The 24,648-nt window shown below is 50.0% G+C and overlaps 1 protein-coding gene across 1 annotated transcript; it reads right to left on the bottom strand.

Annotated features, from left to right (window-relative positions):
• Window positions 1-10,525: 10,525 nt before the first annotated feature.
• Window positions 10,526-22,041, bottom strand: LOC144123458 (bestrophin-3-like). The gene is made up of 5 exons (XM_077656281.1): window positions 21,616-22,041; window positions 14,430-14,717; window positions 13,163-13,315; window positions 11,973-12,053; window positions 10,526-11,140 (listed from the first exon to the last, which is right to left on the bottom strand). The coding sequence occupies exons 1-5, from the start codon at window positions 22,039-22,041 to the stop codon at window positions 10,985-10,987; spliced, it is 1,104 nt and encodes a 367-aa protein (XP_077512407.1). The 3' UTR covers window positions 10,526-10,984.
• Between the last annotated feature and the right edge of the window lie 2,607 nt (window positions 22,042-24,648).

Below are 24,648 nucleotides of genomic sequence, written 5' to 3'. Positions count from 1 at the left end.
TGATCCGGAGTTCCCGGGTTCGAACCCGACCGCGGCGGCTGCGTTTTTATGGAGAAAAAAACGCTAAGGCGCCCGTGTGCTGTGCAATGTCAGTGCACGTTAAAGATCCCCAGGTGGTCGAAATTATTCCGGAGCCCTCCACTACGGCACATATTCTTCCTTTCTTCTTTCACTCCCTCCTTTATCCCTTCCCTTACGGCGCGGTTCAGGTGTCCAAAGATATGAGACAGATACTGCGCCATTTCCTTTCCCCAAAAACCAATTATTAACGTTATCAACGCCAACGCCAATATACCCAATGAACGCCGGCAGCCTAGCGTTTCTGCCACAACGTTGTCAACGCCAGCGCATGCAACGCACATCTCTGTCAATACCGCCACGCAGCTCAAAGCGCAATTGAAGTGTCCATGGCGCAGGTAGCCAGTTATGGGCCTTTCCTTTCTTGTCTGTCTGTCTCGGAGGCTTTTCGTCCACCTTTTGATTTTGAAGGGTATAGGAGGCTATAGTAATAGTGCCTTCGCACTAAAAGTATTTCCGGTAGCAAGGCCTGCCCTGCTACAGAACTGCCCAGACTGCAGTGGGTCGTGGAACAAAACAGCACCGGGTTCGGTCTGGAAATAGTGCGTGACGGTCGAATATACTTGCAAATGTTTCGATCTCCACGCAACGAACTTTGTGCGGATTGTTTGCAAAGATGAGTAATATTTTAATCTCAAAAGGGCGTCTCATTATACCCCGTGCTATGCCTCATTTCGAGCCGCGGGATGGAGAAAAACGCGAGATTTCGATGTGGTAAATATCGTTGAATTTTACTGTGTTCCCCTTCCGCTGAACTTTTCATATTTAGTGCAGCATTATGCTAAGACGGTACAATAAAATATTTCGGTAGTATTTGTTTCCTGATGCCTGTGAATAATACAAAGAATTCTTTTTTCTTTAAGAATGGAAATGCTGCAGGAACTGTCAATTATTTCTCTGGGCACCCGATTCGCGCTTGAAAATTAAAATTGGTTTTTGGGGAAAGTAAATGGCGCAGTATCTGTCTCACATATCGGCGGGCACCTGAACCGCGCCGTAAGGGAAGGGATAAAGGAGGGAGTGAAAGAAGAAAGGAAGAAAGAGGTGCCGTAGTGGAGGGCTCCGGAATAATTTCGACCACCTGGGGATCTTTAACGTGCACTGACATCGCACAGCACACGGGCGCCTTAGCGTCTAGCCTCCATCGAAACGCGGCCGTCGCAGTCAAGTTCGAACCCGGTTGCTCCGGCTCAGTAGACGAGCGCCATAACCACTGAGCCACCGCGGCGGGTAAAGAACGGAGACGGGATTTGCAAATTTGCGATCCGTTCTCACCTAATTGCTTTTCTATTGCTACCGCATGGCTTGCTCCAGGCGCTGTTGAAAGCTCCGCGTGACCTCTTATTCTGGAGCCCTCCACTACAGCAGCTCTTTCTTCTTTCACTCCTTTCTTCATCCCTTCCCTTACGGCGTGGTTCGGGTGTGCACCGAGATATGTGATACAGTTTTCATTTTCTGGCACAGTGCAAAACAGGAAAGCTGACGGGAAGATCGTTGCCCATTAACTTAACATAAAAGAGCGCTTTAATAATCTGATGGGAACAATCGTGAAAAAGGAAGAAACGGTATTAACTAAATACCTCGTATAAAAATGTCCCGAATTCAGTCAGAAATGTTCCAAATTCAGGCACTCTAGAGACTGCAAGAGCGTCCGATCCCTCTCGATCAACTGAGACACTGCTTACGGTTAATTAAATGGCCTAAAATCCAGGTAACTATTCTTACAGGAAGACCAATAGATTTAAGCTTTAGAATTAGTTTTTCATGAGGGTGGTCAAAAGCTTTGGATTATTTGAACTTAGTCATTATTGTCTAGGGTTAATGGAAGCGAGTGAACGATTGTTACTAATTGGGTTACGATTGAATATCCTTCAAGAGAGTCATGGTGAAATTCGGATAGATTAGAGTGCTGATTTAGGAATTCATTTTTGTGGTTAGCAATAACGTGCTGTATAAATTTACAGCGGATGAAATGACTGAGATTGGGTGATAGTTTGACAGCAGTAAACGATCTCCTTTCTCAGGTAGTCGTCTGGCAATTTTCCCTTTCGCAAGGGTGCTTGAAACATTAGGACTGCATGCAAAAACTTTGTAACTGATGCGGCATATCGTCGTAAAAAGATGCTCGGAATGTTATCGCGGCCGGACGTTTTTTTTTTTTAAGGTGGGGGTTCAAGTTTAGTAACATGGAAAATAACTCGGCATACGAAACAAAATTTACTCCTTTGTCATGAAACTGTGCGACTCAAGGGCTACATGAACAGGAATTCGAAAAGATGCTTTGAAAATATCTATTAAAATGCTGCGCAATGACACTCTGATCTGTGATTATGGAACTGTTGACTGATATCCGAGACAGAACGGTCTTTTTTCCGGTTATGTAATTCCAGAACTTTTCTGGTGCATTGTTGATAAAGTTTGGCAAAGACGTACTTAAACGGTGAGTTCTGGAATCACAGATTGAGCGTACAAGATTCTCCTGTAATTTCTTGAGTACGCCTGGTTGCACCCGCTGTTTTTTCAATCATTTTATGCTGCGCTTCTGGTGTATATATCACTTGTCATCCATGGTGTCTGTTGTTAACTTACTTTCGTTTGTCCGGCACATATTTATCAATGCGGTAATGGCACATGCGCTTAAAACGGTCCCACTGGATGCAGGCCTCAGTGTCACCGAATTCAGTCAGACAGCCTTCCGTATATTCTACTATGCAGGCGTCATGGGCATGCGAGTAATCTTTACAAGATTTAATAGAAAAGTTCTGACATCAGGCGATAAAAAAGGAAAGAAAACGCCTACTAGGTAATGATCATTCTAGTAGAGAACATATAGCTGAATTTGACTGGGTTGCTACAAGTATTTTTTCGCAATTTCCTTACGATGACCCCTTGCTCCAGGTTTAGATTTTTGTCCGATTCGGCGTATACTTTCCTTGTTAACGGCTCCGAATAATAATGTTTCTGCGAATGTTGGCGCTGTCCGTCCGGCGATGACCCCGACATTCAGTCCAAGTCCGTCGAATGGGCCCGCGTCGCCAAAGGTCTCCACGGCGTTCTGTGCGCGTGTGTGATTTAATTCCTCTAAAATGAACTAATCACGCGCACAACCTGGACACATTTCTTATTGTGTAAATAGTTTGTACATATTACTTCTCCCCCTATCCTCTCTTCCTGTCCCCTCACCTCTTTCATTTCATTTCTCCATTCTGCCTGCTATCCTTTATTTATTAATTTAATAAACAACCACTACCACCACCACCGCCTGCGGTACGCTAGATAACGTGCCTTAATCCCCTACGCATGCGCAATAAAGTTTTGTCAGCGTGAGCCGTTAGGGATTCTTAAGCGTTCTCGTTCACGCATTGAACGGCTATTCTACGCTTCCTCTTTTTCGATGCGTGCCTCGCGCGGCACCCAGCGTGCACGTGCTGCTCCGAATCTCAGCGCGTGCTCCACGCAGTGATCAAAATTTTTCCATCGACCGCTCTGCATCGCCGGACGAAGGCGCCGTTCCCTGCTTTCGTGAGTCCTGATACCATAGACAAGCGCTCTCTAAACATGGCGGAGATGGGCGACCCACAGGCCGCCGTCGCCAACGAGTTCTCGCAGCGACTCGAAGCCCTCAAGCCGATTCGAGACATGCCCACACTGGAGGAGAACGATCGGTTTGAGCTCAGCCCCCGTGAAGCCGAGCTGGCAGGTCGCGTCTGTGAAGAAAACTGTGTCGTGGCCCTCGCAGCTCCGGAGCAGAGGCGTCAGCTGTGTTTGACAACGATCCAGTGCGTAAGGCCAGCTCTCACCATCATTGTCGGCCAGCGCATCGCCGAAGACGAAGACTTCCTCGATTATCTGCAGATATTGCTTCCAGATGAAGTCCGTGTTGTGCCTTCCGTGTCGTCGTGGTCTCGAGACGGCTACGAAGGCGTGTGCCTGGTGGAGCCTGACGTTTTCTGGACGCTCCTGACGAATGGAGATGTCACTACAAGCGACCCAGACGTCCTGATTCTTCGAGACTTCGAACACTACCTAGACTCCGGGCATGCCTACCGAAAGATCGTCGCCTGCTTCCAGGAGGCTCTTGGACAGAAATCATGCCCCTTAACACGGTTCTTGGCGATAGCTGACGAACTTCAGGTTTCTAGCCTGGACGGCCTCGAAAACGACCTGAAACGTCTGAGAACGCCCTTAAAGCTCACCTGCTGCATTGGAACACCTGTGAGGCCACACTCCAAGGATGCTGCCATCGAAGTTTGCTTTCTTCAAATGGATTGGTCCGCGCAAGTAGGCGACATCGTGGCTTCCTCTGACGACCCGGAGGTCCAGGAAGTAGGGACGACTCTGCGGGAGCGTGGCGTCGTCGCGGCCCGTTGCCAAGCCGAGAAGATGCATGCCGCAAAGCCGAGAGCTGACTTGGAGCACTTCTTGCGTCAGAGCCAGACTCTGCTAACAAGAGCGAAGATCAACGCCCTTCTGGATCGTGCACAAGGAAAGACGGTAGCTCTCACGAGCACGGTGTCCTTCCAGCGTGAACTGAAAGGATGTCTTCAGGGCAGAGAGTCGGTGAGGGTCATCGACGGGCTTCATGACCTTGATCAGGAGCCAGTGTGTGTCCTGGTCGCCACGACGGCAGACATACCGACAGTGCAGCTGTACCAGTGGGATGCCGTAGTTTTCTGCGACTTGCCATTTGGTGTCTCGTGCCATGCATTGTTGGCAAAGGCCAACCGCTCGGTGGCACTGGCTACTCAGCCCGACTGGAAGAAATGGAAGGAAGCGTTAGATCTGCACGACGACCTAGAGCGGCTTCTGCAGCGCGTCAACGAGTGAGCTCTTCTTGAACAGAGTGAAAAAATAAACCTGTTTTTTTGTTTACCTGACGTTTTGCAACACGAAATTTGCTGTTTTGCCGACGGCGTGCTTAGTAAAATGAATAATAACACCCAAGCAGCGGTGCTTTCGTCGTTCCGCTTAACCCTCTAGCGGCTTTGTTCGAGCCAGGCTCGTCATAACTGGACTGTAATTGCTAGCCAATGACGAGTCCAGCTTGTGTGTATTCTAGCACTGTGTACGCTACCCTGATGGCGTCTCTGTATTCGCACGGTATCGTCTCCGTGCTTTGTGTTTCATTTATGGTAGCTTCATTGCCGTATCTGCTCAGGAGTCTTCTGCCCGTTGCCGATAGTTTTAGTCGGAGTTTGCGCAGTTATCTGCGCTTCTTTGAGCTCTTCGAGACTGTTGTGTAGGCCAGGAGTTTGTCGGTCGATGTTGGCTGAGGTAGGTGAGGCGCCGTTTGAGGGCTTTCCTCGGGAATGCGTCCGCCTGCTGCATCTCGTACTTAGTACAGTGGTAGTACAGGAGGCTGTGCGTCACTCTACTGACCGCCAGGCTTCTGACCTTTGTAAGCGTGTCTGTCTCTTTCATGCCGTGTCTTTTCCGCGAGACCCGCGTTATCATGCGGGCCACTTGGTTGGCTGCAGTTTAAGTAGCGTGAGGGTGTGGGTAATCGTTGGTTCGATTGTATCCACATTCCTGATATCCTGACTAGTGTCTTCTCCGGGATTGGCTGTCCCTCAAGGTGGACGTTCAACTTCAGGTTTTCTTCCTCGGGGACGGTGCGATTATTCTTGCCTCGCCATACTCTTAGGAGCTCGGACTTCTCCGTCGAGCAGGCTAGAGCTCTTGCCTTGACATATTCCTCTACGCATGTCGCAGCTTCTTGCAATCTCTTTTCCTTTTCCCCGAGTGAGCCTTTGGTTACCCACACAGTGATGTCGTCGGCGTACATGGCGTGGCGTCGACGACATCATTGTGTGGATAAGCAAAGGCTCACTTCCGGAGGGGAGGCGTTTCGACAACTCCCACACTAGGAAAGTGCACGGGCCTTTCCAGTCGCATTCTAACCCACATTCACTGCCACGTGCATACTATAAGAAATGTGCGAAGGAAGACAAAGACGCGCGTCGCAGCGTCCGCCGTCAATCCCCGGTCGTGGGTATGTGCCATGTCACGAAGGCAACATCAACAACAACAAAGCGGCGTCACCGCTGTAACAATAGATACCTCTAGTGAGAAGGAGCCCTCGCCATACTGGGGAGAGGTCCTAGATCCCAGTTCCTGTCTAGGAAACCGCCATTGTGCGGTAGTTTCCAAAAGCATCGAGGCTTCCTCTAGGACCCGCATACGTGCGCGAGATTTTACTTGACCGAGTCCCAAGAATGAAATTGAAAATTGGTTTCTTTTTTTTCCCGGGTTCGAACCCGACCGCGGCGGCTGCGTTTTTATAGAGGCAAAACGCTAAGGCGCCTGTGTGCTGTGCGATGTCAGTGCACGGTAAAGATCCCCAGGTGGTCTAAATTATTCCGGATCTTTCCACTACAGCACCTCTTTCTTCCTTTCTTCTTTCACTCCCTCCTTTATTGCTTCTCTTACGGCGCGGTTCAGGTGTCGAACGATATATTAGACAGATACCGCGCCACTTACTTTCTTCAAAAAACCAATTATTATAATTAAAATTGGTTTTTCGAGGAAAGGAAATGGCGCAGTAACTTCCTCGCATATCTCGGTGGACACCCGAACCGTGTCGCAGGGAAGGGATAAAGGAGGGAGTGAAGGGAGAAATAGGAGCCGTAGCGGTGCTCTCCGGGATAATTTCGACCACCTGGGGATCATTAATATGCACATCCTGCAGCACTACAGGCTTGCAAGACTCAGATTCCCCCCAGCAGATAAAACGCTCTCCAAGCAACAGGCCAAAGCCTGGCGTAAACTTCAAACTACCACTTATCCAAATCCCCAATTGTGTAGCTTCTATTCGGAAGGACTCTACTCAAACAAATGCAAAAATTGTGATGCGAAAGCCGATCTAAATCATATGATCTGGAACTGCCCGCAGTCCCTACCCGCGAGTCACTTCATTACCGACTCTGCTCATTGGGAGGCTCTATTGCTCAGCCCCGACCCGGGGATACAGATCAAGCTCCTCCAGCTGGCTGAAGACGCCGCCGCTGCCCAAGGGATAGCGGCCGCCGCTTAAGCGGGGGGCGACTTCGTGTCGCTCCTCTATATCCGCTGGAAATAAAGTTTCACCAACCAACCATGCACATCGCGCAGCACACGGGCGATTAGCGTTTTGCCGCGGTCGGGTTCGAACCCGGGTACTCCGGGTTTATGGGTGCTTGCGGGGAGAGGCTACTATAACGCTAGAAACCTTTGCTGGTTTGAAGATGGAGTAACTTTCGGCCAGAAAGCTTCTATAGCATCATGCTCACTTCGCAACGTTTATTGGATCTCGCCAAAGCTTTCGCGATGCTAATGATGGACATGCTTAGAGCGTGAGAAGAATCCTGCCGTCCTGGCCTTCGCACAGCAATCGGCGCAGTAATAAATGTCCCCATTGCGTCTTATTGCACTACCGGACAATGGCTTGCGGCGAGCAGCTATTGGAACGGGAGGTGGCGGAGTTCGATTCGCCGCTGGAACGGTTGCAACCCAGGTTGTCCAAACCGCAGTGGGATGAAGGCGTGGCGCAGATTCAGTCTAAGCTGACTTGCGCAGAGGCGCGGATGGGCAGTGGCAGGTGCTTCATACATGCTGTCTGGTCTGAAACACAATGTGAGAATATTGGGTATCAGATTTGCATCTTTCCAGGTATCAGGTCCGCTGCAGCTCTTGACAGCAGGAAATCCCCACACATTCGCGCTGACGTGTCCATGGCGTCATAGCTAACATGGCTCACGGATGGAGCCGATCACTTGTAGGACAGGGACTCGACGGACGTACGTTTACACGGCGCCAGGCGAGGCTCAACGCAACCGCTGTTTTCATATGTCGGGGGATTACGTGCTTTTAAAATAACAAATGTTCTATCAGGGACAGAAGTGCGAGCTCTCGCAGAAAGCGTATCGCTGGCGGTGATGTATTTTTTATCCAGTTGGACGTGTAGCTCTTACCAACGCCTTATCAAAGTGGCGACGTGCGATCCGTGAAGTGCGCCAACATTATCGGACCTAGTGCGCCAGCATTATCGGACTTAGTGGACCTAGTGGTCCGGGGTACTAGTGTTCCTGTATATACTAGTGTTCCAGCGATACTAGTGTTCCTGTATATGCTACCGCAGGGAGCATATACAGGAACACTAAGTGATACATCTAAGCCAGAGGCGGGACATCCTGGGCTCTTCTGTCCCCGCGAGGAGTCCATTTCCCTTCGCGAGCTTCAAACCGGCACCGACCCTAACCTCGCGCGCTACCACTGCCTTTCCCCTACCCGCCCAATAGCCCGCTATGCGGGGAACATGCAACTCTATTTCACACCGCCTGGGCCTGCCCGATCGGCTGCCTTTTCCGATTGTAGCCGGCTGGGAGCGTGCCCTCTGGTCACCCGACCTGGTTGATCAGCGCCAGAGGCCACGAGGGCTGTTGGGGTCCTAGACTAAGGGCTCCACTCTCAGATCGAGGTTCCCCCAACCTGACCAATAAATATATTTTTCCTCTCCATCATCTCCAATGTACGTGCTCGTCGGTATATTATGCCGCGTCCACGTAGGCTAGCGGGTGATCTTGGCGCCAGAATGGAGAACACGGAGCCCAACCTGAACGAAAATTGCCGAAACTTATAGTTCACCCGCCCCTGGTGCCTATATGTGCTGTCCTGCTCCGGCGACAGCACAGCGTTTTCATGGTGCCGTAATGGTAAAAGCCAGCTCCCGGCGCTAAGGTGCCTAAGGTTCTGCGCTGTGGCCCGAGAGGTGCATATGCGCAGACCTGGTGGCACTTGATGAGCGAGGCAACAGTGCCACGGGAGTTGCCGGCGCGTGCCGGCTACACTGCAGGTCATTTGGCGCCATCCATCAGCACGGCCAGTAACCAGCTCTGTCGCGCGGGTCGCCCTGCATAAAAGGCGGCAAGGAAAGCCGAGCGCTGTGCCGCTCACGAAGGAAAGCGTGGACCTCCTCCACCATCCCAGGAGCGTCTGCTTACGTTCAGAGATATTCTTACCTACTACCGAGATACCCAGCACGTTTACGCACCGCCGGCTCACTCCTTAACCTTGACCCAGGCCTCCCACTGGCGCCGACTCCAGACCTCCCGAACTGCTCCCTGCCCTATTCTCCTTCATGCCCGCTACCCCCAATCAATTCCTTTCTTCTTGTAAGCTCTGCGGGAAACCGGGAGACTTCCTTCATGTCCTCACATGTCCTGCCTTCCCACACCCTCCATTCCCAACCACGGCGGAGTCATACTGGGAGACAACGGGAACCGCCAAGGAGGAAGGAAAGAACTCAGGAGAGTCGGCTACGTCACATTCTTTGGAGCCGGCTCACCCCCCCCCCCCCCCCCTTCCTTGACTGCTGCTCTATTGGCTGCGCCAGCGGCCAGATTCCCAGTAGTCCTTGCGAAAGCGCGTGACTTCCGGTACACTTTCTGGAATGCAGCTCGGATGCCTCGGATAGCGAGGGTTTCCCTTGAGTTTTCCTTCCTCCATGGGAGCCGCCCATATTCAGGACCACCGCGCATAATTTTCCTATGGCATCGTTGTTAAAACATATGTTAAAACTTTTTTGTTACCGAAACAAAAGGTTATGACAAGAAAAGACTACTCGCTCCAGAATTTTGATACCTGGCTTGTTCAATATGGTGAAGCATAAAAAGTTGATTTCATTTACTATTGTGATTGGCTAGCGGAGTAATACAGTATTCTCGCATTCGTCCTGCTCTGGAGTTCTCTCTCATCTTCCTCGAAGGAGAGGCCGACCGTCTGCGCGTATGGGGGGCAAGCCTCCGCGAAATGCTTTAAATGCTCGTGTCTAGAGAGCCTCCTGGAACATGGTACGCCGCGGACCGTGACCCAGTGTTAGCAAGTGCTGTTTCTTTAAGTTGTATCGTACTATAAAAATATTTCATTCCTCCACTGCCACAACACTACTTCATCATGTGGTGCTCTAAAAATACACTCCTAGTTAATGTACCTCCTCCCCACCTCCAACGCGCGCGCGCGCGCACACACACGCACACACCTCTAATGAAATTCAAAAAGGAGAACAAGTGCGTAAAATAGAACACCTTTTAATCATAAAACACAAAGTGCTCAAGGTTCGCTGTGTAGGCCAAGACGCTAAGAATGAAATGCTCGCCTTAGCGCTGTGCGCCATAGCAGACACGAAGCGTGGCTAACAAGCAATAAAAGGAGAAACAAGGCCAGCCACCAACTGGCTGCTGTCCTTCGGGGCTATAAACAAGCTCAGCCGCTGCTGCTCGGCTATAGGCTCCCCGGAACACAGAAGAGCATTCGCCGCTGAGATGGCAACGTGCATGGCAAGCAAACATTTGCACATGATAGCACGCTCGTGGAATTAACGCGCATTGATTAAGACATGCCGTACGTCACCGACGACACTGCAATTAGCACACCTCAGCTTCAGTCGCGGCGGCAACAAGCCGGTCCAACTTCACGAATGACGGCGATACCGCTTCGGCTGCGAGCGTTCTTCGAGTGCAGAAATTTTCCTCGCTGCTCATGCGATTTTTTTTCTAACATTGAACTCGCGGGGTGATTTCAAATGCTCTGTCGCGTGAAGAGGTATACTGAGCACCCCAGCTTGAAGCTCTTGGTTTTGCTGCGCAGTGTGTACACGGAAAGGCACAGGGATGGCACATGGCCTCGTGCAAATATCACGAGTGCTTTGAAGACAAGTGCTTTGTGGTCTCCGGGGACAATGTCAAATTTTCAGATGGCACCACAGATCCAACACTCTGAACACGAAGACACCTATATGGGAGTAAAAAGGGCATAAACAGACCTCTAGCACGCACCCTTTTATAAGAGAGAGTGCGCGCTAGAGCACAGTTTACTTTTTTCCGCTTAGAGTGAAGGAATGCGAGCCACCCCTCTGCTGGTGGACTGCTCTTCATCCGACGCTGACAGCCGACCCGCGGTAAGTGGGGATCTTGTGCACGATGGCGGCCGCCGTGTAGGGCAGGTCGGGCTCCTGGCTGTCCCAGTGCAGGTCGCGCTCCATGCTGGGGAACTTGCCGTACATCTCGTCCACCGCCATGTACGACACCTGCGCAGATGTCCCTTTGATCCACAGAGCCGGCTTTAAGCGCTTTGCCGCTCCTTTTTGTGTCGGCCATAAAAGGACTCAAACTACTGCTCTTGCCTTCGTATTGGGTTGCATGCATATTGTACTGGACTAGCTAATAGCATGTAACAGACTGTTGGCTCAAATACCCTCAAATGTTTGTTCAAATTCGGTCAAGAATTGCTTCCATTATTGGTCGACTTTTTGAAACATATTGTGAGGGAAGCGTGATGCTAAAGAGTAGTGTACAACATAAGGACGGTGCGGTTAGTTTATTATTCACATAGTGCTAAATAGAGAGGGATAACTAAAGAAAGCGAAGCTACGACCTCTTATCTATTAAGCGCACAAATGGCGCGTGCAAGTCAAGTTCCAGAGACGCTTGCAGTCAACGTCCAGCACCATAGACATATAGTATATATAAGCCGCGCAGGGAAGGTGCCTCGAGTCCAGCGCGACGATGTAAGGTTTCGTGTGGACACGAAGTGTTATTTCACGTGAAAATAGGCGCTACAAAGTCTTGACCGCTGCAGCGCTCTAGGCGTTCTCGAGCACCACAGAGCGAGGGAGACATATGTACCCGTTTCCTTCAACTTCGGAACGGCAACAGCTCCACAGCAGCCTGTCACACAGACTCTGAAACTGCTCGGAAGAGCCGGAATATGGCTAGGGTATGTTTTGATGCAAGGCATGCACGCACAAAAAAAAAAACGCTGCAAGAATCAGACAGGCAGCCCGAATTGCTATTTTCCGTCATGAGCAGGCCCATGAAGGACAAGAAAAAGATATAAACGTTTTGCTGTGGAAACAAGACCTGGGTGTGTCGGTCGATGAGCCAATTTGTCTCGAAGTCGTCGTCGTCCTCGCCGAAGGGGTTTATCAACTGCTCGGCAACCTGCGACAGCAATATGTGCGTATGGTTGAAATTAAATCACTTGAAAAACAATAACGAAAGGTGGCTGCCCATTTGATTAATCCTTTTTCGGAATTCACCAGCTCGCAATGTAGTATGTTCAAATGCGACAAACTCCAGGCTGCGGGATGCAAAAGTAAGTTTGCACGTGCACAGTCTCTTATCCGCATCAGCATGTTATCCCCTTTCTTCCCCGGAGTGCAAACGACGACGATTGGACGGCGTCACCGCACTCGTTTAAGAAAGTTCCGTTCTCACGAGACCGTAAAAATGTAGAAAAAAAGCAAAAGCAGTGTTGCTGTCCTGCGTACCGGTAACAAACCTCGCTGAATTTACGATGGTGGCCCTGACACTGCGTATTCATATTTACAGCTGCGTTGACGTGCTGATATGCTGGCCGAACGAGAACGTTACGAATCTTGCCACAAGGCCAGTCTTGCAGTTTGTCCGGATGATAGTGCCGGTTGTAAGGCTAATTACCCAACAGAGCTCTGCAACTGACCTCCTAATGTACTGCATTGTTACAGCAACGGGAATGCAAATACACTCCGGGTTGTCTGAAACAGATATGGGAACCTCACATCATGCTGTTATGGCATAAATTGAGTTTTGCTCGTGACAATGACTGGCACGCATCATGGGACTCAAATTGAGCACGCGACTGTTTAGCAGTGAGTAGGCCAGGTAAGGTTAAACCAACTAAAAAGACAATACAAGACAGAACTATGCACAGGACAATAATTGCTCAATTATCTTCATTACCCGGAATTTGGGACAAGAAATTCTATTTCCCCTGTAAGCCATCGTGTTGCGCATGGACTTGAATAGACGTAGCATCATCAGAGACGAAATAGGGAAAGAGAAGGACCGAGTGGCTGCAGAAGAACGTAATAGGCCGCTATTCTTTGCGGCACTGGCTGGGCGCTGTCCCGAATTCCTGGTAGTGGTACAGATGCTGGTAGTGGATCACCATTTCAATGTCTGAACGTTCTATTAGTGTAGAGGGAAGGCCACAATTGACCAGAACTTAATTCCTTCTAATGCACGGAAATTAAAATTTCGACCGACATGAAGGCGACGTGTGCTCACACCTTCAGCCAGCCCATGAAGAAGATGAACTGAAGGAAAGTGAAGAAGGGGAAGTAGACGTCCAGCTGGTGGCCCGAGTAGCCTTTCGAAGGGTCCAGGCTCTGCCGTGCCACCAAACAAGTAACGAAGAACAGGTGCGTCGTGAGTGTTACTACCTGCAGTTGAAACACCCATTATAAAAATGGCCTGTAAACTTTCTGTACACTTCTTACACAGTACTGCAATCCTATAGATATTTACTTTTGTCCATCCATAGCATATATGCAGTAATGAGCAGAAGTCTACTAAAAGCATATGGCCATATATCTATAAATTGCCCGCACACTCTACACACTACAAATTCTGTATTGTCAATAGACTATCTTATAGTGTTTGTCTATAGAAATTCTTTATAAGTTACTGACAAAAGTCTATGAACATTCTATTGACTGTCTAAAAATTGTAAGGGAAGGCTCTGTACCTTACGCGTTATACCTCTCCCTACGGTGACAGAAAAAAAAAATTAAAAATTCTTTTTGAAACTTCAAGTGGCTTTCTCAGTGAAACTGTGCGAACCGTGGAGAAATTGTAATCTGAGCTGTACGCATAAAAAAAGAGACAATTACGGTAGTCGGCAATGCGAAATGTGAGAGCAGCTCTTCACACGCCACCTGACAGCGCTGGCAGGTGGCGTGTTACGCTGTTAGCCCCCCTCCGGGATCTTCCAGTGGCAGCCACCTTCCGGTTGTCCATCCCTCCGCTCTCGCCGTGGCAGGTGGCGTTTCGCTCTTTCACTACCTGCCAGGAGGTACGCTACGCCTACTACGCCGACAACGGCTACGACGCGGAATCCACGAACGGGCGCCTAAGACTCTGTGGTCTAAAACCCTCTGTGTGCAAAAAATGGAAGGACAATGCACAGCAGAGGTATGATTTAAGAGTTCATTCTGCTTACCGCATTCTGCCCTTGGACTACATGAACTGTTATCTGACAAGCGTTATGTCTTTCTTTCCTTTCATGTTTTTTGGGGTAGAATATATGATTACAGTCGACACTTGAACTAACACTTATCACAGTCAGGGAAATTATAAAACGCAGGACGGATGAGACACACGGCTCAAAGAGACTCGCTTTCAGTATCGACAGTTGGAGGTCAGCAAAGGATTCATGGCTAATCGAATCCTGGTCAACAGCTCCACGATACTGATAAACACATCCAGAGTGTTAGCCGGCCGTCTCATACTAGAACTGCAGTGCTCTTACAGAGGTTCGGGGAGGCGGAGTACTACCTGGGTGTAGACGAGAGGCACGGTCACCCAGTCGTAGCACCAGAGGAGCGAGCACTTTGCGCGGAATTGGTTGAGCTCCTCGAGCAGATGCTTGACCGGCGGGCCGGACTGCAGGCGTCCCTGGTGCACGGCCGCGTTGGCCAGGTTGACGAACCACACCGAGGGCAACCAGTGGCGGTTGGTGCGGCTGGGGGTCGCCTCGTACAGGGAGCGCTCTTCGGCCGTCATGAAGCCGGCCTCCACCAGGTGCTGGGTGCTCGGGAAGCGCTTCTTCACCGATCCGCTCACCTGCGGTTGGAGAGTGGCGAGGCTCGGTCCGTATTGGCAGACTTGTATACGTTACAGAAAGTCACAGTTACCTTTATTTCACCTGAAATGTAACTCAATTCAGGGGCCAATTACAGCCCATAAAAAGTAGTCGATTACTACGACGGTATTTGAACGCGACAGCGTTAAGGAGCTCGTGTCGCAGAAAAACCGGCGTCGTTGACCGTGAGCTTTTTCCTTTAGAGAGCAATCTAGGTCACGTGACCTTGCGGCGTCATCACAACCTGTCCAACGGATTGTGAGCAAACTGCCCACCCCGCGGAGGGCAGGTAAATTAATGATTGGTCCCTCGAGAACAGCAACCTGGGTTGCACGAGCAGGGCCCACCGGTGGCAGCACCTGCCATCGCAGGACAGAGGCGCATCGCTTAACCGCTGCACCACTGCGCTAGGAGGGGGTATGAAGACATCCAGGGATCTACGAGCGTAAAGTATAAAGAACGACCTTCTGCATATATGGGAATTAACCCGCCATGCTATCGCGTCATACCCATAAGGCGGAGCTTAAGTGTCCTCTCCATTATTTGATGATGATAATGAATTTTTATGGCGCAAGGGCATCTGTGGCTAAAGAGCGCCATGGCACAAGGTTTTTTCTTTCTCAAGAATGGGTCAATCACCCGTTTCCCAAGCATTTCAGCCTGAAGAAGTCGAGAACCAGGCAGGGGAAAGCTTGTACCCATTGTATCACCGGTGCGTACCCGGCGGCACTGGGAATCGAACCCTGCACCTCCCGCGTGCAGAGGCGGATACTCAAACGACTAGGCCATCGCTGCGGTCCCCCTCCATTTTTTTCCATCCTTTTATTAGCATAGCACAAATATACACGGAGGAAAATGAGCTGGTGCGGCTTGCTTTACCTGTTGTCTCTTGCGGTACATGCGTTGGTAGTTTAACCTGCAGAAGTTTTCTTCGGCACCTTCTCCATGTTTCCTTGAGTGCACATCTCAAGCGGCACTGAAGAGTGTCTGATGTACGCGCCGGAACACGAGAGGGAAGTGCGTTGTTTTAACGTACGAAGGCCTTGACCACCACCTCGAAGTTACGCAAAGCGCTGCTCTTCGCTGTTGTTTGCGCTCCGAGGGGGCAAAGCCGAAGCTCACTAAACATGACATTCTCATGTGCAGTCTTTATGAAATGCGAAATGCCATATATGAGACAGATACTGCGCCATTTCCTTTCCCCAAAAACCAATTATTATTAATCGGGAAACGCAGGCCTCTCCGGCTTGCAGGTGCAGACACGCGCGTGGCTTTTCTGCCTCTCGACCGTTGTTGCCCTAACGCGAAGAATTACGTACTACACCGGTGTATGCCGAACTCACATCCTTGAAGTTACACGTACCACTATAGTTAAAATCTCTTTTCGGGAAATAAAATGTAACAAATTACTAGTACTCGATTTACCGAAAAGAAATAATTGGATTACCGGGAACGTTTCACGTTACAAAAGTAATCAGCGTATTACGAAACTCGAAGGAAATGTTATTTATTACAAGTAGTTCCTTACTAATTGTAACGCGTTAGGTACAAGACTGGCATATGATGACTGTGGATTCTTTTGGCGCAAGGGCATCTGTGGCCAAGCAGCGCCATGGCACAAGGCGTTTTCGACTACTCAAGGTGGGGTCAAAGACCCATTTCCCAAGCATTTCACCCTAAATAAGCCGAGCACCAGACCAGGGGAAAGCTTGTACACTTTGTATCACCGGTGGGTACCCGGCGGCACCGGGGATCGAACCCAAGACTGGCCTATCGTCAGATACAACTCAATAACGACGCCACAGCTTCCCCTCAAAGAGGACCCTCCTCGCATCGGCGTCGACTTATAGTAACGACGTCGTGGTCAACCCTTCGCGCCTGCTAGCGAGCAGATGATAGCGGCTTTGGCAAGTGCGACTCTGCTCATTAAACCATGACGTCATAACAATGGGCCAGAGCCATGACAAAGAGGACACCCCTTGAGGGTGAGTTGCTGCTTCATACACCGGTACCGACGAGAGTGCACAGTACAAAATTTCAAAATCGATGGCTTTTGGGGTCTTTTCTAACCAGCGGGGCAACATAAGCGCCGGGATAGCCGTGTTTAGCCTACAGTGACTGTTTAGCAGTTTTAGCGGAAAAGCTGCATGCTCACTTATTAGTTAGCTCTGATACTAAATGGGCATTAACTCCCTTGGACGTCCTGTGGATGTCGTAAACGTCCACAGGACGTCCAAGGGAGTTTCAATGCCCATTGGGGTATAGCTTCATGCATTCATTCGTACCGAAATTCGTCGCTAAGTGTGTGTTGTTATAGCATATCGTTGCCGTGTTTACGTTACCGTTTACCCGGCCCAGGTAGCGACATCTGCGCATTCGCCGCCACTTACCGGGCCGCCAGAACTTAACGGGATCTCTTTTAGTGTAGCGGAGAGTTAGCGTTCGCTCCTAAAGAAACATGGCGACGCACTGCACGGCCTCTTCGGACCAAATACAGCACCGCCGCCGCGTTCTTCGGCACTACCTCTCCCTTTAAATGAAGGAATTCGCGTTTAATTCGCGTACTGTCACTATACTAAGTCCAGGTTTGAGTAACAACTAGCCCATGCTTCTCAGATAATTCGCCGATTTTTGAGCAGTTAAGCGTAACTATATGTTGTCTGCATAGCCAAAATAGAAACTACATTGCAGCTCTTCAGTTTCGGCCCCCTGAAAAAAAAAACAGGTAATTCCCTTACTATATTCACCAGTAATTGCAGAAAATAAGTTTCTTCAGCCCAGAGTTGACGCGCTTTGACTTACTGCCACTAGATAACCAAGCGAAGGTTATCTGATTGGTGGCTAAAAGCAAGACAGGAGTAAAAATTCACAAGACATGGCTAGGTGGCTTGAGCCACCGCCCGATGTAAAGGGTTCAGCCGTATCCATCCATCCATCCAGACATGGCTAGGTGGCTTGAGCCACCGCTTGATGTAAAGGGTTCAGCCGTATCCATCCATCCATCCATCCATCCATCCATCCATCCATCCATCCATCCATCCATCCATCCATCCATCCATCCATCCATCCATCCATCCATCCATCCATCCATCCATCCATCCATCCATCCATCCATCCATCCATCCATCCATCCATCCATCCATCCATCCATCCATCCATCCATCCATCCATCCATCCATCCATCCATCCATCCATCCATCCATCCATCCATCCATCCATCCATCCATCCATCCATCCATCCATCCATCCATCCATCCATCCATCCATCCATCCATCCATCCATCCATCCATCCATCCATCCATCCATCCATCCATCCATCCATCCATCCATCCATCCATCCATCCATCCATCCATCCATCCATCCATCCATCCATCCATCCATCCATCCATCCATCCATCCATCCATCCATCCATCCATCCATCCATCCATCCATCCATCCATCCATCCATCCATCCATCCATCCATCCATCCATCCATCCATCCATCCATCCATCCATCCATCCATCCATCCATCCATCCATCCATCCATCCATCCATCCATCCATCCATCCATCCATCCATCCATCCATCCATCCATCCATCCATCCATCCATCCATCCATCCATCCATCCATCCATCCATCCATCCAGTGTTACATTTTAAGCGGGTAGAAGTAACCAAGCGAAGGTTATCTGATTGGTGGCTAAAATGAAGAGAAGAGTAAAATTTCATAAGTCCTGGCTAGGTGGCTTGAGCCACCGCCCGATTTAAAGGGTTCAGCCGTATCCTTCCATCCATCATCCAGTGGTGACCGTCAAGACATCACTGGTGTTGTACAGAATACACAAGACACAATTCGGAACTGTCCACCTGTACGACAACAGCGAACTGTTGTTCTAGGCCCGTGCGGGTGTTTTACGCACACTGCATGGAATACCGCCGTCCCTTCGACTCAGCCATCGACGCCCAAGCTGCAGTCTGCAGGGCTTGCGGCGAAGCTGCGGAGACGCAGGAACACTTGGTGTTGCACTGCGCGAAGCTGGTCCCACAGCCGATAGAGCACACCACCCTCCTTGAAGCACTGAGCTTCATGGAAGTGGTGCGACAAACGGAAATTGCAACCACTAAGGCGCGCCTGCGACACTGGTGGACTCTAGCCTGACGCAGGTGCTTATAGTGACGCCGGGTGTGTGTGTGTGTGTGTGTGTGTGCAGTTCGTCTTTCTTATGTTTGCTTTTTATCCTTTCTTTTCATCTGAGTTTTTTTTTTTGCGGGTCACAACAACGTGACCACCCGTTCCAAAGGGTTGCCAAAATGGACATCATCATCATCCAAACATCGAAAGAAGCGACAATGCGGCACGGCAAACAGAACGTGTCGTCGACTCGTAGTTGCGCCTTTTACAGCTTTCGCAACGCAACGAGGGCTGCGTACACAAGCTTACCGAGCTCTACGTAGTAAAATTGTCTACTGGCCAGGGTAAGCAAGGTGCCTAGCTTCACGGGCGCATTTGAAAAGCCGCTGAGTCGGATGTTAGCTGAAGTGTAGCGGGTAAGTCTTTATATGCAGAGGAAAAAGATTATTAAAGTGTATATAGCGTCTCACTGCATAGAAATGCTTCCAATGCATCCGTATTTTTGTTTGCAATAAAACTTGGGGCATCTACCATCATCATCACTCGTTTTAGCCTTACGGTAACTTGTTACGGGAAAGACGGCATGCTGAAACGTCTTCTGGTGTGCGCAGGGCTAACCGAAAAGTCCGGCATCCGGTAACACGGTAACGTAAACACGGTAACGATATGCTAGAACGCTTATCGGTAGCATGTAGTGCCGGTACGACTAGCAAACAGGGCGGATACGTAATGTTGTCTAATGCTCAATAAGGCCACAGAGTTCTGATTCAAAGATGTACTTTCATGACTCTTGGGACTTTTCATCGGGACTGCGTGGTAAGCGAAACCTTTTGAGCACCAGCCCTTACTTGGGCGATCTTTATCGTTGATGTAAACGCAAGGGCCGTGGAACATTCATAACTCTGGTGGCAGTGGCATCGTGTTTTCTATAAAGGTGCGAATTTAGATTCCGCTTCGACGCCGATTACGTGTGCATGCATAGAGCCTAGAACCAGGCGAGGGGAAGGAGCAAGGTGCTATAGATGTTTCCTGCGCCAGATAGCAAGATCTCTCTATATACCGTTTACGTGACCTTGAAACGAATGTGCTTGCAAACCTCCGTCCTCGCAGAGTTCGCTCAGTTTTTGGACGCGCAGAGGCAGACCTGCCATTGCATCTTCCGCCAGGAATGAAAACTCAGCTAATGATCGTTACGGTGGCATGCAGTATGTCATTTATTTCCGCGATTCCGCATGCATGGAAGCAGTAGTATAGTAGTAATAATAAACTTCATTACAAGAGAAAGAACTTGAGGTTTGCCGTGTCCCAGCGCGAGGAACCCCTTGTCCAGGACTCCTGTGCACGGAAAAATACTCACGAAACACGAGACGCCTGCGTTGTTGTATCATTGCAGTAACCTGAAACCAGGCTTACCCACCCGGTACACTTTGTTAATTGTGCGGAATGAGCAAATTGAGTGTACAGTGCTTGCTGGCACCGTGAAGGCTGCGCGGCAAGCAATCAGCGAATAAATGCGCTAAAAGAAAAATTTCGTATTTTGCGTCTGCTGCGATTCATGTTCCTTCGTCACGCATACTGTCCTGTGCTCTGTGTTTGTAGTTTTCTACGCTCTACTAAGTACCGGGTGCGGAATTTAGGCTAAGGGCATTGGCCGGGTCGCACTTTGCAGTGAGTATGCTGGTTTAAGGCGACTCAGGTATGAGGCACGCTGTTGTGAAGGGCTCCGGAAATTTCGACCACCTGGGTTTCTTTAACGTGTAATGACATCGCACAGCACACGGGCCTCTAGCATTCCGCCTACATCGAAGTGCGACCGCCGCGGCCGGGATCGAACCCGCATCTTTCGGGTCAGCAGCCGAGCGCCATAACCCCTGAGCCACAGCGGCATCCGCAGTGAGTATGAGTCTCCCGCTGTAGATACCAGTCCTTCAGTTCCATGCCTGTAGCGTAATCTTGTACCGCTGCAACAGCGCAGCTCTGCACAAGTCCCATGAGTATCATCAGCATATGCGAACCAAAGCTGAAAGATGGGCAGCGTCGATAAAGACATGTAGTTTATTCGGTGACTTGAACATTTAATCGATAAAATGTCTCGCAATCACAGAAGCAACCAAGAGGACCGGAACACACACGCGTTTGACCTAGGAAGCAGATATAACTACTCGTGATTCAACACAACCACTCCAAGCGTGCTCGATAAGCAGCTGACTGGTCATCGATTCAGGATCATGCACTAGAATGATGACTCACAAAAGCTGTTTAGTTCCACACGTGGGCGTTAAAGTATCTGGCACGCGGAACTAATTAACTTACCAAATCTACTCTGTAAATGCCCAGTGGCTAACAGATCAACCTATTTACTCATTCACAGAGGCTGAAATGCTCGGGGGCATTCGACAGCCATGTCTCGTATGTGCACGTGCGTAGGGTTTAACGTCCCAAAGCTGCGTATGGCCTAGCTATGAGAGACGCCGTAGTGTAGGGCTCCGGATTAATTTTGACTACCTGGGGTTTTCGAATGTGCTCCGACGTCGCACGGCACACAGGCGTCGTATGTATATAGCCTCGAATAGAATGCGACCGCCGAAGCCGGGATTAGATCGCGCGACCTCTGGCTCAGCAGCCGAACGAGAATATGGCCGCTGAGCTACCGCGGCGGGTCACCTGTAGGCTTTGGGCGCACGCTTGTTTCTAGTGCCCTGCGCTTAGTAGCACCAACAGAAAAGCCCGTCTAGAGCAGAAGAACAGCTCGAAACGACTCACTGATTTGAGGACGAGCACGAGGCCGAGGTTGGCGTAGCGCATCATTGTGCGCCGCAGCAGACGCCCCTGGTCGTCGTTGCCGCTGACGTAGGCGAGCACCACGTGCGCCAGCCTGTCCGGCCAGGGGATGCTGGTGAACTGGTCCCACCAGCGGCCCGCCACGAAGGACACGTAGAAGCCGAGCACGAACGAGAGCGGGATGTGCTCGAGCGCGCGGTCGCTGTACAGGGCGAGCTGCTCGAACAGGTGGCGCTCGTGCGGCGTCATGAAGCGCCGGTACCAGACGGCGATGGCTGTGAACGCGGCGCCGTACACGAGCATCTCCTTGAAGATGAGCTTGTAGACCGAGCCGCGCCAGCGGGCCACCAGCTTCCAGAAGCCCAGCAGCGTGCTCGTGGACACGTCCGCCTGGTACGCGATCGTCATGGCGCGGCCGGCCTGCGCTGCCGCGGGGGGAAAGGTCTCTGCTCTCTCTCTCTCTCTCTCTCTCTCTCTCTCTCTCTCTCTCTCTCTCTCTCTCTCTCTCTCTCTCTCTCTCTCTCTCTCTCAGGCAAGCGTGTATTACAAGTTATCTTCCAGATCGAGCTTTGCCGAAGAAGAAAGAAGCACGTCTATGCTGTGTCTTTCGACGAGCACGCGTGTTTTCTTCGCTCTAGTTTCTTCTATTTTATATCTTCACTCGTATTTTCTTCGGACGACTGATCAGAGAAGGTTGTTTGCCAGGCACTGCATATCCTTCTGGAAGCGCTACCAAAAAAAAAAGCGTCCAGAAAATGTGGACGCTCGGAGCGCTTACGGCTGCGTTCTTAGTCAGGTACCACGAGATAGACACGTTGTGCGTTGCGTGCGGAGAGGAGGAGGAAACGGCTGAACACTTCATACTTTTCTGTAAAGGGCTCCAACCTACAGTGGAAAGCAGCGGGGCTGATTTATCCAAGGCATTGGGGTTTAAGGACAGTGAAGGGAAAGTAGATTTCAAGCGGGTAGAAATAACCAAGCGAAGGTTATCTGATCGGTGGCTAAAATCAAGACAAGAGTAAAATTTCATAAGTCATGGCTAGGTGGCTTGAACCACCGCCCGATTTAAAAGGTTCAGTCGTATCCATCCATGCATCCATAGTCTCTGGGAGGCCAAGCAATGCGCAGTTTTCGGTTCTTTTTCTGAAGAGGGTTTTTGGAACTGTGATGCAAACGTAGTCGAACAATGTTTTTTTTTTCTTGCTTACCATTTCCTTAAGCAAATACTCATGAAAAAAAAGGTAAAGCGCTTTGACACATCTGTCGCGTTTATGCCGAATGCGCTTACAGTATGCAAGTGTAAGCACGCAGCTTGAAATAATGGTGCACAGTGCTAGAGCTGCAAAGATGACGTTGGAGATTCCGCGCACAAGTTTATTTACTCTCTGAACGGGCGTGTAACGTCCGTACTTTTCACTTTAAGCCACACAGAACGGCCCCACAAATCCAGCTGGCTCTCACACGAGCCGTTTGGAACAACGGTAACGTTGGCTTCAAATCTAAGGACGTCAGTGTGACTTGCGCCGTGGATCACTGTTCGATATCCAGCCTTGCTACTCGGAGAGCCAAATGAACGTTTGGAGAGCCGAGCCTGCTTGGACCATTCACCCTGGCGCTAAAAGCGACGCAGTTTTTGAACAAGGTCCGGCAAGGCGGTGAAAAATCTGGAGCCTGTTGCACACAAACCTTTATTTTACTGCGCCCCTCTTTTCCCAAGAAAACGTTTTGCGCTCGCATTACAGCCACAGTCGCTGCACCAGTGCTTTCTGGCTTTACCTTTTGGGATCAGGATACTTGGATCACCTCATTCTACACCTCTTGGCCCATTAGACGCGGAGAAATTACGCTACGTTCGAATATCGTCATTTAGGTTTGGACAATAGAAGGAAAATCGTCTTACCTGCACACCGATTCCTGCTTACTGGCTGGATCCTCGTGCAGGCGGGTACACCGGCCAAGCTCGCGCTCTTCTGTGAGCAGCACCTGTGGCCCAGCCGAACTCTCAGGGGTGCGAAGCGCATGCTCGTTCATTTCAGCGCCGATGACCACTCGGCATCCGTGCGGCACGTGCCGAAAACAAACACGCTCCTGAAATGCCACGGACAGCACCCGGTGTCCGCATCAGCGCTTTGCAAGAAATCGTTTGTGTATCAATCCGGAAGCACGTTTACGCTATGCGGTGTGACGTCAGCCCTATCGAAAAGAATCGTACGTATATCTGATTCATCAAGCACTGCTTCGAACGCCATCCGTGCGCAGAAAAGTCACATCGCTGATTAAATACGGCGGTTTGAATGCCTAAACACATCTGTGCGTGTGTTCACCGGAATGTGCTCACGGTCAGGCTGGGCGATCGTGAGCAATGTAAACAGAACTGTAGTAAATGAAGCAGTGTTTGTGAACGTTGGCCACTTTGCCCCCAAACAAGCCCTTGAACGTCCGTGTTACCCAGGTAGCACAGAACATTAGAATAGTGTTAGAAAAACGTTATGTAAGGTGCAGTAATGTTGCATGTTCCATTGTAATCTTCAATTCAATGTTCAATCCCTCGAAATTTTCTGAGCGCTGCATTCTCCCCTCCTCGTCCCGTCCTTTCACCCGTGCTGTTCATACCGCAGCGATACAATAAAATGTAAAAACGATAAGGAGAGTGTCGCTTGTTGACAATTCCTGCTCTAATAGGAAGCGGAAGTTATTGCAGAAAACAGTCACTCTTCTTTGCTATCACACAACGTATGCACTCGTTTTAATTGTAGACACAGCTCACTTAATAAAACATACCTTCTCATGTTAGCCTACTTTTTCATCCTTTGCATTGTCCTCAAGTGCTCATAAATTATCGCGAAAATAATAAGTGACTTTTTTAAAGCGCCTTTTCGTCCGGGCGCAGGTTCACAGGCATGGGGTAGAAGTCTTGACAAATGCTATTCGTTCGCAGTTGCTGACTTCCTTGTAAAGCAGAAGCTTTTGTGTTCGTATGTTGTGTAAAAATATGTAACCGCGATTTTTCGTACG

This window comes from Amblyomma americanum, chromosome 3 (genome assembly GCF_052857255.1).
Source record: "Amblyomma americanum isolate KBUSLIRL-KWMA chromosome 3, ASM5285725v1, whole genome shotgun sequence".
NCBI classification, from domain to species: domain Eukaryota; kingdom Metazoa; phylum Arthropoda; class Arachnida; order Ixodida; family Ixodidae; genus Amblyomma; species Amblyomma americanum.
The sequence above is the reverse complement of the archived record's forward strand: the minus strand, read 5'-3'. Positions and strand labels throughout refer to the sequence as shown.